At 41.2% G+C, this 12994-nt stretch overlaps 1 protein-coding gene across 1 annotated transcript; it reads left to right on the top strand.

Annotated features, from left to right (window-relative positions):
- Positions 1-1563: 1563 nt before the first annotated feature.
- Positions 1564-12334, top strand: LOC133830835 (uncharacterized). The gene is made up of 2 exons (XM_062260912.1): positions 1564-1671; positions 3855-12334. The coding sequence occupies exon 2, from the start codon at positions 6688-6690 to the stop codon at positions 8746-8748; it is 2061 nt and encodes a 686-aa protein (XP_062116896.1). The 5' UTR covers positions 1564-1671; positions 3855-6687; the 3' UTR covers positions 8749-12334.
- The last annotated feature ends 660 nt before the right edge of the window (positions 12335-12994 follow it).

Consider the following 12994-nt stretch of genomic DNA (forward strand, 5'->3'; position numbering starts at 1 on the left):
CTCGGTATGGGTGATTGTGGATAGATATACCAAGCCAGCTCACTTTTTTCCTATGAGAACAAACTACACCGTGGATCAGTACAATGAAATGTATGTGAAGGAGATTGTACGTCTCGATGGGGCTCCGAAGTCTATAGTATCAGATCGGGACCCCACTTTTACGTCTAAGTTTTGGGGAGGCCTGCAGAAGGCTATGGGTACACAACTAAAGTTCAGTAGAACTTATCACCCTCGGACAGATGGGCAATCTGAGAGGACAATTCAGATTTTAGAGGACATGCTTCGGGCATGTGTATTGGATTTTGGGGGATCCTAGAGTAAGTTTCTTCCCTTGATTGAGTTCTCTTCCAATAACAGCTATCAGTTGACGATCGGAGCGGCTTCATATGAGATGTTGTATGGTAGGAAATGCATATCACCCATCCATTGGGATGAAATGGATGAAAGGAAGTATCTTGGTCTTGAGGCAATTCAGAGGACCAATGCGGCCATTGAGAAAATTAGAGCTCGAATGCTCACTTCACAAAGTAGACAGTATAGATACTCAGATCCAAAGCATAGGAACGTGGAGTTCCAGGTGGGAGACTATGTCTTTCTCAGGGTTTCATCGCTGAAGGGGATAAAACGGTTATGGAAGAAAGACAAGTTGAGCCCTAGGTTTGTTGGACCTTTTGAGATTCTAGAGAGGATTGGGTAGCTAGCTTACTAATTGGCTATGCCTCCAGATGTATCGAGAGTTCATGACGTGTTTCATGTATCGATGTTTCGGAAGTATGTAATGGATACAACACACGTGCTGAGTTATGAGAACTTGAAGTTACAACATGACTTTCCTATGAGGAAAGTCGGTACAGATTCTGGATAGGAAGGATAAAGTCTTGCAGAATAAGACTATTCCCTTAGTTAAGGTGTTATGGAGGAACAACAAAGTAGAGGAAACGACTTGGGAGCTAGAGTCGGATATTCAGGATCAGTATTCTGAGTTGTTTAGATAAATTTCGAGGACGAAATTTCTATTAGAAGGAGATAGTTGTAGTGTCCAAAAACTCCTAAATGAGAATTTATACATTGATTATCGTGTCAGGAGGGCACGTGGGGGGTAATTATATGAACTATATTATTATATAATTGAGTATGCATGATAATGTGTATTAAATATGTTTAATGCACGTTATGTTTAAATGAAAACATGTTTATGTATGTTTACATCATGATGCGATAATATGAATTATATTATTGTAATTTGTATGTGAGCTATGTGATGTCGTTTATGTATGTTTATATGAAATCATGTTTATGTATGTTTACATTGATTTTTGTTTATTTGTGTGTATATTGGGGGCTATAATGCAAATGATTTGTAATTTAAGTGTTAATTGGAATTTATGATAGCTTTGGGGAGCTAAGTGGAATAGAAATAGCTTTGAGGGGTCAAAGAGGAAAAAGTAGAAAGTATAATTAGAATTACCATTAAGGGCTTAGGTCAAAGTTGAATTTGAGGGCATGATGGTAATTAGACAAATGGGCATATTATTAGGGCTGAACACTCATTTTTAGATGGGATTTTCATTTTAGAGAGAGGGAGAGTGAGAGGAAGTTCTAGAGAGAGAAAGAGGAGAAGAAGAAGAAGATGATGATGGTGGAGGATTTTTTGGGCAGATGGTTCTTAAGGTAACTATTTCGTTTGGATGAGTTATTATTATCCAATGCTTCTGAAATTTTATAATGAGCTTTATAAACGTGTTATTTTTAGGTCTATAAGTTATTTACTATTGATTTTTTATTCAGTGATTGTTCTGGAAAAGCTGTTGGAATAAGATTCAGTAATCAATGTTAAAAATCAGTATTAAATATTAAAAGAATTTAGAAAATTATGATTTAAAGACACTGGTTAAAATTTCAGAGTGATATCTTTTGTGTGCATGTAGATATAGGGCTCGTATATGGGTTATTATAGGAAAAAACTTTTTCTGGGAATATTCGTATGTGTGTAAGAAAAATTATGAAAGTGCTAGTTTTATTGAAAAATAAATGTGGGGAAATTTTTATTATGATTATAAGTTTGTGTTAAGTATACAGTGGAATTTTTATGTTGATATGATGAGTACATAATTAGATAAAATTCGAGGAGTACATGAAGGTCGTAGATATTTTTGGTAATCTGATTTTGTTCTTAAGGCCTAGACAACCGGTGTAGTTTTCATTTTGGGATCACAAGTCATGATTCTAGTTTGCTATTGTGATGTTTGACATCTATTCTGATTATGGTATTATGCATATGTCAACTATAAGGTGATGTTTGGTTAATAAGAATGGGGAAGAATAGAATGGAAAGGAAAGAATCTTTTTGGCTTTCCTTTGTTTGGTTCATAAATACACATTGGAAAGGTTATTCCATAGGAAATGTTATTCAATCATGTATTAGAATTGTTATTCCATTTAAAATCTAGTGGACTAGCCATTCAATTCAACTATACACATATATTTACCCATTTTATTTCTCTTTCGTTTTTCTTGCTGCACTTTCTTTTTTTTTTTCTTAAAAAAAAAACAATTAGCTTATTTATGATTCTACATCAATCTCTATTGACAATTTTTGTCAAATAATTAATGCCATTTTTTATTTAAAAATTCACTTACTATATTAGTTAAATAATAACTTTGATATTTTATTAAATCTTTTTTCTTTCAAATTTATTGTCATATTTTATATATATTATTATCATTATTTATTTTATAAATATGATTATAACATATAGTTAGATCAACTTATACTAATATATATATGTATTATATGCTTAAATTGTGTGTATGTAACATAATTAACAAAAGTAAAAATTCCGAGTAAAAGTTTAAATTATACAAAATATATATCAATTACAAATTATGAAAATTGAAATATATATCTTTAGTATAAAATTATATTTTATAATTTTTTTAATAAAATAAATTAAAAAATTCTATTGAATTAAGTACAAATTTTAAGTAATATTGATATTTTATTGAACTTTGTTCTACACAATATATATAATATATATTATTTATTTGTTTAATTTGTATATAAGCGTAATTTAATAAAAAAAATTTATAATTTAGAATAAAAAAGATAATTTGGTATATAATTAAAAACTAACATAAAAAAAATGATAATTTGATTTAAAAAGAATCTTTATAAGATAGTAGAGTAAGGGCATTTTGGTCAAAATAATATAAATTTCATTCCATTACATTTTGTACTATACCAAACACAATAATCCTTAATCTGGTATTGATTCCAAAATCTCTACCAAACAAAAGAATCAAAATTATATTCCATTCCTATTACTATTACCATTCCCATTCCATTTTTTGCTTTGGAACCAAACGGCACCTATAGGTTTAATAAGCACGAAAGGAAATTTAATCATTCCTAACAAGGATTTAAGGTAAGAAAATTTGGCATTTTCACATAGAGTGGGCATTGGCCCTATGATATTTGTAAACAGTAATGACCGTATAATTGAGAATTAAATTAGGGTTGTGTACCCTTACTACATATTTTAGTTTGTTATGCTTGTTTGTATTGAGCTTATTTGTAATTGATCGGCATGGACCTTATTTGGCCATGATCATGTGGAATGTGGTCTGTGATGGCAGACCCAATACTGGAGTGTCTTATACATTCACTCGGCATATGTCATGAGCATGTGCTTAGTGATGCACCTTAATCGGTATTGGTCATGCTAAATGTTTATACGTTTGCAATTAATGCAATTATGGTTTGTGAATTTGTCTTATATGTTTATTGTGATTATTATTTCTGCCTTGTGGGGTTTTCATGTTGGGCTTTGGCGCACGGGTGCTCTATGGTGTAGGAAATGGCAAGGGAAAAGTCGATCAACCATGAGTTTGAGGGCTTAAGAGCAACGTGTACATATCTGGCCTCCTTGGCCACCGCAGTTAGGATATATTTGAGGGACATAAAGTATAAATCTATTTTGTCGCTTAAGTCTACTATTTCGTAAACTTCGAATGTAATTATATTCTGATAAATCTATTTGGGATCACATGTAAATATGTATAGTTTTAATGGAAAGTTCATATCTTTGTCCAAAATGTTTATTGCCTAAACCTTTAATTAATTTAATTACACATTGGAGTCTCTTAACAAGTTAAGCACTATTTTAAACACAAAGTGTAACAATCTTGGATTAGTAGGATGTTACATTTGTCCTCAAAATTCACATCATTATTGCTTCAACGTTTTTCACTTGAGTGTCACAACCGCTCAACAGCCCCTTTAGGCATTATAACTCCATAGAATTTACTTTCGTAACTCTACTTAAGTTCCTCAAGAACATATTGACATGTCTCTGTTAATTCTCATAGCAACATCCCATGATCATTAATTCGTACTTTCACAAAATGCGGGTAACTCCACCCTCCTTTCTAATCCTCATTACTTAATCCCTTTGGGAGTGTTCTTGTAACGCTTGCTCCATTTCCTTACTTCCAATAGTTTTCCGCTTTATGTCTATGTCACTACTACTGGATCTAGGAACAATCCATCCTCAAAGTTCACTTGAACTCTTCTAAGAATGGCTCTTAATTGTCAACTTACTTATTATTATAAGTAGCTTTCTCCACAACTTTCCAATTAATGTTTCCTTGCCACTTAACTTCTTAGTTTTCTTCTCTAGAGTGCTTGTTATCCCAAAAATTTGAAAATGATGATGTGGCCATAGGAATGACATGTGGCATGGAATAGTTGGGTGATCTGGCTTAGCAGCAACCCAGTACATCAGTGAAGAGTTTTGACTGCTTGAGAGGTGTCATGACCAAGCCAAGTGCACCCGAGGAGAGGTCCAAGGTGTGGTCGGACCTTGGTCCGAGGAGAGGGCCAAGGTGTGGTCGGACCTTGGTTCGAGGAGAGGGCCAAGGTGTGGTCAGACTTTGGTCCGAGGAGAGGCCCATGGTGTGGTCGGACTTTGGTCCGAGGAGAGGGCCAAGGTGTGGTCGGACCTTGGTCCGAGGAGAGGCCCATGGTGTGGTCGGACCTTGGTCCAAGGAGAAGCCCATGGTGTGGTCGGACTTTGGTCCGAGGAGCAGTCCAAGGAGTGTGGTCGGACGCATGTCCGAGGAGAGACAAAGGATTAGTCCTTATGCATATGTCCGACCAGCACTTGTATGAATCCAACATGCATGTGTTCGACCAGAAGACTATATTCATCAACCAAATAGACCAGACTGCGTCAAATTCCCACAAACGGCTTCAGCAAGACTCGGACTGGGTATACGCAGGAACCTCTCATTCTTTGCTCAAATTGAGGATTCTGTTGTATTTTGAATATTTCTTGTAATTTAAATATAATACAAATAATAAACTATCCCGATCCTAGGGGATGTCAGTTTCTCATTCCAAGCCTATAAATAGAGGGTTGATGGGATCAGGAAAGGACTTTTGACAATTTGAATTTTTGGTCTGAGTTTTCTAGAGAGAGAAAGTGCGTTTTCTTGAGAGAGAACTCTTTTGTATTTTGAGAATTTACACTGAAGAAACTCAGTTGACACTGGTTCATCTGATCTTGAGTGTAGATAAAATAATCAAATCTCTAAGTGGATTAGGCTATTACCAACTGATTGGGGCTGAACCACTATAAAAATTGTGTGGGTTCTTTATTTTCTTTATTAAACTGTCTGTGTCGTTTGAATTCTCTTGAAGGTTTGTCGTTTTTTACGTTCTCACGTCTTTGGCTAAAAACGCAGTCAACATTTTGGTGCTTTCATTGAGAGCCTGAAGAGAAGAACAGACGGTCCCTGAAGCAATATGGCACCTAAGAACACCAATGCGGCCTCCAAGAAGACAAGCTTCTTTAAAGAGCATGCGAGATCAGAGGGTCCTAGCGTTCAAGATCGTGAAACTAAGCCCAGAGTCGTACTCGAGGACGTAGCTCCAGAAGTTGAAGAGCTCCAGGAAGCCATGAGCGCCTTCCAGGAGGAGATGGCTCAATTCAACGCCAGGCAGGAGGCGTTCGCTGAGGAAATGGCTAGGCAGAATGCTGCATTCGAGCAGCAGAAACAGGAGATGGACGCTAGGAGTGAGGAGATCCGTCGACAGCAGGAGGAGGCCGACAGGCGACATCGCGAAGCTGCACTCGCGCTGGAGGCAGCTACGCAGCTGACCCGAGCCAATGCCCAAGTTGCACCTGGGGTGGCAGCCACCACAGAGGCAAGGACCACAGAACCTGGTCGTAAGAAAACTGATAGACCAGGCAGAGGTGGTAGTAACCCACCTGGTCATGAGGAGGATGGAGTCCGATCGCGCACTAGCTCAACTCAAAGGGGGAACTCCAAAACCCCCTCAAGGAGCCACCGATCAGAGACTTCCAGATCAGGGAGTCACAAGTCAGGCAGCAAGAAAACACCTCCTGAGCAGGAGCATAATAAAGCTCCTCGTGGCAATGAGACTTCCCACTTCAAAGATAGGCATGGGCGTGATGAAGCTGACAGTCATCACACTAACCATTCTAAGGAGAAGAATAATAATAGCCATCAAGGAGGGGAGGATCGACCAGCTCAGACAGGAAGGCCACCAAGGCATCCCAACCAGCGCAGTGGCAAGGAGCACGTCCACGTAGCAAACCATCTGAGAAGACTCGGAGTACGGTGTTCGATCGGTTGGGAAAGCACACTGCTCAGAAGGACCTGATGAACGTCATTGATGATAGAAGGAGGATCGTCCCGGTCGAAGGGCAAGAGCCAATCCGTCCTACCAATCGAGTAGAAATACTTGATGATGGTTTGCCGGATAGGAACACCCGACCAGGCGGTCCCGAAAGTGAGTCCCCAGCGGTGGCCCCAGGCATCCAAGCCCAGCTTGATGCTTTGATAGCAGCAGTCCAGAGTTTGTCAAAGCAACCAGCTGCGATTGATCCAGTAGATCACAGAAGTGGCAGCCCTTTTTATGCTCGAATTAGAGCAGCTCAACCACCAGCGAAATACAAAGCACTGGTACTACCAGTTTATACAAAAAAGGCAGACCCAGTAAGACACGTTGGAAAGTTTGAAGATCAGATGGAGCTGCTCGGGGTGAGTGATGACTATCGCTACAGAGTCTTCCCCACCACATTGTCAGACACTGCCCAGGAGTGGTACTGGAAATTTAAACCAGACTCCATCACTTCTTGGGAAAGTTTTAGGAAGGAGTTTTGCAGGCAGTTTAGTACTGCTCGAACCCCTCCTGTTTATGCCAATCACTTGGTGGATATTAGGCAAGGAAAAGATGAGTCTCTCAAGAACTACATTCAAAGGTTCATGAGAGAAGCTAACCGAGCTACTGCGGTTGGAGATGAGGGGAAGATGGTGGCGATCTCTTCCAGCATTATCTATCGAAGTCCTTTGTGGGACAGCATCCATTGTCATCCAATTTCAACATTACAACAATTTTTAGACCGGGCGGATAAGTACATGAAGTTGGATGATGCAATTGAGAAGGGAGAAAATGGATTGAACAATCCGAGCGGGTCGAATGATCCCCCCAAGAATGGTGGGAATGATCAAGGTGGTGGTAAGAAACGTGGGAATAACGGGTCTGACCGCCACAATGAGAAGAAGGCTAAGTCGGGACCAAACGACAAGCCAACTAAGTATGAACCTCGATTCACCAACTACACCACCCTTTCGGCGAGTCGAGCAGAGATCTACTTGGCCAGTCATCAAGAAGTCCCTTACCGGAAACCCCCACCAATCAAGAAAGAGATGAGTAAAAGAGATATGAACAAGTTCTGTCGCTTCCATGGAGACTATGGTCACGACACGAATGAGTGTAATCATCTCAAAGATGAGATAGAGTTTCTCCTCCGGTCGGGGAAGCTAAAAAAGTATCGAGCAGAGAAGACCCAAGGAGAGGGGAGAAACAACAATCCTGGGTTCAAGCGGCAACGATCCCCACCTTTGCAACCTGAACCTGTGGACTTCACACTAGATACTATATGTGGAGGACCACATCTTGCTGGAGATAGCAACAAGGCAAGGGAGAGGTATGCTCGCACCCTTCGTCACGAATTGGATGCGGCATCCACCTCCGAAGTTATGACAGTGGAGGAGCAACCACCGAAGAACCCAAGATATGAAAGTGAGTCCCTCACTTTCACTGAAGAAGATGCCCGGCACGTGAGGTATCCTCACAATGACCCTCTTGTTGTGACAGTCCAAATTGCTAATATGAAAGTGAAGAGATGTCTGGTCGATACAGGGAGCTCTGTGAACATTATTTATAAGTCGTCCTTCGAGAAGATGAAGCTATCTGTCAATGACTTGAAACCGTGCTCTCAAGTCATTTATGGATTTACTGGAGAAGGATTGTCACCAGCTGGGACAATCAAGTTGCCAGTCACAACGGGGGAAGCTCCCAGGCATGAAACCGTAATGACCGAGTTTTTGATTGTTGATTGCCCGTCCGCCTACAATGTGGTTATTGGTCGACCACTGCTCACAAACTTACATGCAGTAGTTTCAATCTGGCACCTTTCTATGAAGTTCCCGACTAGTGCTGGCATAGGCTGTGTCCAAGGAGACCAGAGGGAGGCTAGGGAGTGCTATAATGCCTCGGTAGCTAAGGCAAAGAAGGGTGCCAAGGAGAGCAATATGATTGTATGTGTTGAGAAAGAGGAGGTGGACAAGATGGATGTCGACCAGAGTCTTGCAGTTGTAACCGATGAAGAGATGTTAGAGCAGAAGACCCTATCTGGTGATGAAGTCACCAAATAGGGCGTTGCCCAAAGCGAGGGAAGGGACTTTGATCCTCGCTTTGGGGATTATGAAAGTGATGTGGGACCGTCCGAGGAGTTAGAGGAGGTCCTTATAGATGAGAATGACCCGACGATAGGGGTCAAAATTGGAAAATAGTTTAAAGCAGAGGTGAGAGCACAGCTGATAGAATTTTTGCGAAGGAATCAAGATGTCTTCGCCTGGTCTCACAAAGATTTGGTGGGCATCTCACCAACTGTGATCAGCCACGTGCTCAACGTGGATGAAAACTATCCAGCAGTGCAGCAGAAGAGGAGATTGCTTGACAAGGATCGAGCAAAAGCTCTTAAGGAGGAAGTAAAGCGGTTAAAGGAGAATGGGTTTATTAGGGAAGCATACTACCCTGCCTGGGTTTCAAACCCAGTGTTAGTGCCCAAACCCAATGGGAAGTGGAGGACTTGCGTAGATTTTACTGATCTGAACAAAGCATGTCCAAAGGATTGCTTTCCTTTGCCAAGAATAGACTAGTTGGTAGATGCAACCTCTGGTCATGAGACATTGTCCTTCATGGATGCATATTCGGGGTACAACCAGATCAGCATGCATCCTCCTGATGAAGAGCATACCAGCTTCCGAACAGATATAGGACTATACTACTATAAGGTCATGCCCTTCGGACTGAAGAATGCAGGGGCTACCTATCAGCGTTTGGTGAACGGTATGTTTCGCGACTTAATCGGCAAAAGCATGGAGGTGTATGTAGAAGATATGCTGGTGAAGTCATAAGAAGCTGAAGGGCACGTGCGAGACTTAGAGGAGTGCTTCGCAATACTGGGAAAATACAGCATGGAGTTAAACCCCCTCAAGTGCTCATTTGGAGTGGGTTCTGGAAAATTCCTTGGGTTTATTGTGAACTCCCGAGGAATAGAGGCAAACCCATAAAAGATAAAGGCCCTCATAGAAATGAAGTCTCCAGCTAGAATAAAGGATGTACAAAGCCTGACTGGGCGGATTGCAGCTCTAAGCAGGTTCGTTTCGAAATCAACGGACAAGTGCGTCCCGTTTTTTAACCTGCTTAGAGGAGGCAAGAAGTTTGAGTGGACTGCAGAATGTGAGCAAGCTTTCCAGGCCATAAAAGAGCATTTGGCCCAACCTCCTGTCCTTTCTAAGCCAGTTGATGGAGAAGACCTCTTTTTGTACCTAGCAGTTATAGAGCATGCTGTTAGTGCTGCCTTAGTACGAGAGGATGTTAGAATGCAGCACCCGGTGTACTATGTCAGCAAGCGATTGATAGGAGCAGAGTCCCGATATCCCGTGATCAAAAAGTTGGCTTACTGCCTGGTACTCGCATCACGGAAATTGCGGCCATACTTCCAGGCACACCCCATTAAGGTCCTTACTGACCAGCCTCTACGCCAAGTCTTACAGAAGCCGGAGTCATCTAGTCGGCTACTTAAATAGGCAGTTGAGTTAGGCCAATTCGAAATCAAGTACCAGCCGAGGACTGCTATTAAGGGTCAAGCTTTGACAGATTTCATTGCTGAATGTACCGGAATCGCTGATGTTCCCGACCAGCAAGAGAGTGTTACTATGCAGAAAGAAGAACTTCCTACTTGGCAACTTTTTGTTGATGGGTCGTCGAATGAGCATCATTCAGGAGCTGGAATTATATTTGTCACACCAGAGAAGCACCGAATCCATTGTGCACTGAGATTCGGATTCAATGCTTCTAACAATGAGGCGGAGTATGAAGCCCTCCTAGCAGGCTTGCGACTGGCCAGAGATGTACGTGCCCTGTCGGTGGAAATAAATAGTGATTCCCAATTGGTGGTCTACCAAGTCTTGGGGGAATACCAGGCAAGGGGCCTACGCATGGTGGCGTACTTAAATAAGACCAAAGATATGCTAGCACAGTTTGAGGAGTATACCATCAAACTAGTACCACGGGAGCAGAACTCTAATGCAGATGCTCTAGCAAAGCTAGCTAGTGCAAAATATGCTGAAACTCTGAATATAGTATCGATAGAATACTTGGCGGAGCTGAGCATTAATGAACAAGAGGCCATGTCGATCACGATAGCTGACACCTGGATGACCCCCATTATTACTTATCTTGAGCAAGGGACCCTCCCAGAGGAACGTAATGAAGCAAGGAAGATTATGAGGCAAGCTGCTAGGTACACCATGATGGATGGGGTGTTGTATAGAAGAGGGTATTCCTTACCCCTGCTCAGGTGCATAACACCCGACCAGTCAAAGAATTTATTAGCTGAGGTGCATGAAGGGTTCTGTGGAGATCATGTTGGGGGGCAGAGTCTATCTAAAAAGATCTTGCGGCAAGGATTTTTCTGGCCTACCATGAACGAGGACTCTATGGAATATGTGAAGAGATGTGACAAATGCCAAAGATTTTCTAAAGTGCCCAGAGCGCCCCCAAACGTCTTGAAGCAAATGCAAAGTCCATGGCCTTTTGCAGTGTGGGGTATTGATCTGATCGGGAAGTTGCCCAAAGAGAAAGGAGGAGTGCAGTTTGCAGTGGTTGCAGTAGATTATTTCACTAAGTGGACTGAGGCCGAACCATTAGCCACGATCACATCGAAGAAAGTGTTGGACTTTGTGGTTAAGAACATAATATGTCGCTATGGTCTGCCTAAGAAGATAGTGTCTGACAACGACACCCAATTTGACAGCGACATATTTACCGATTTTTGCACTCGGCATGACATCACAAAAAGTTTCTCCTCGGTAGCCCATCCACAAGCCAATGGACAGGTTGAAGCGGTAAACAAGACATTGAAGGACACTTTGAAAAAGCGCCTGGAGCGAGCTAAGGGTGCTTGGGCGGAAGAATTACCAGAAGTCCTTTGGTCATACAGGACTACTGCTCGGACAGCAACTGGACAAACCCCATTTTCTTTGGCATATGGGTATGAAGCCATGATACCTGTGGAGATAGACCCTCCATCTCATAGAAGGACCATGTACAACCAAGAGGAGAATCATCAATTGTTGGCAGAATCCTTGGACTTCCTCGAGGAGAGAAGAGAGGAGGCAAACCTGAGAGTTGCTACTCACCAGCAAAAAGTGGCGCGCTACTTCAATTCCAAAGTACGAGATCGAAAGTTCTAGGTCGGAGATTTGGTCCTCAGAAAGGTGTTTGTCAGAGACCCAGCAGCTGGTGTACTAGGACCAAACTGGGAAGGACCATATCAAATTGAGCAAGTCTTGCCATCCGGCACCTACAAGCTGGCTCGGTTGAATGGAGAGTTGATTAGGAATTACTGGAACGGCGAGCACTTGAGGAAATATTATCAATAAATACTGCTTACAGAGTAGTGGCTTTGTATCAAGTGCTTAACTTGTTATTTAAGTTTTTGTTTGTAGACTGGTGATAAGTATATTTTTGTATAAAGTTTACCTTTCTACTTATCAGATTTTGTGTTCATAAGTAGTGTGTTTGGGGATAGTTAGAATCGTTTTGTTAATTTGATTCATTTAATCTAAATTATTATTTTTAAGGATAATTGTATATTTTTGATGATTTTTGGTTGAATGATGATTTTGTAGGATTCTAACTATTGGAGTAAAGTGTTAAAGAGGAGAAAAATCGAGAAAAGAACAAAAGTACAGAAATCTGAGAGCTTGCCGCTACAGGGAAAAGTCCCTGCCGCTACGAGGGAAATCAGAAAGGTCCTTGCCGCTACAGAGAAAAGTCCCTGCCGCTACAAGAGAAACAGAGAGTCTCGTGCCGCGGCAAGGAAAGTTGCATACCGCGGCACGCAAAGCCCATATCGCATATCTGAAGCCTCGTGCCGCGGCAAGGAAATATGGCTGCCGCGGCACGCGTTAAAATTCAAATCCAAATTCGATTTTTCTTAATTTTTAGACGGGAAATAAAAGGGGGATTAGGTCCTATTCGTGAATGAAGTTTGAGATACACAATTTTAGAGAGAGGAACACAGAGAGAGCGGAGGAGAAGAAGGAGGATCGCAGTCAACCTTTTCAATAGTTTTCTTCTTCTCTAAACTCTTTTATTCTTTGATTCTGGTTATGTTTTTAATCATGATTGTTGGCTAAGTTTCTTTTAGGTTAAGGGTTATTCAAAACCCAGACATGAATGTTTGATTTGAGATGTGAATATTGTTCTTGATTTCCATAATGTTAAATTGCTTCTATTCTTCTATGCCTATTGTATGAAATATTGTGATTCCTTGTTAGGGTGTACAACTAATTAGGGCTTGCATTATTTTACTGTCATCTTAGAATT

Source organism: Humulus lupulus, chromosome 4 (genome assembly GCF_963169125.1).
Source record: "Humulus lupulus chromosome 4, drHumLupu1.1, whole genome shotgun sequence".
NCBI classification, from domain to species: domain Eukaryota; kingdom Viridiplantae; phylum Streptophyta; class Magnoliopsida; order Rosales; family Cannabaceae; genus Humulus; species Humulus lupulus.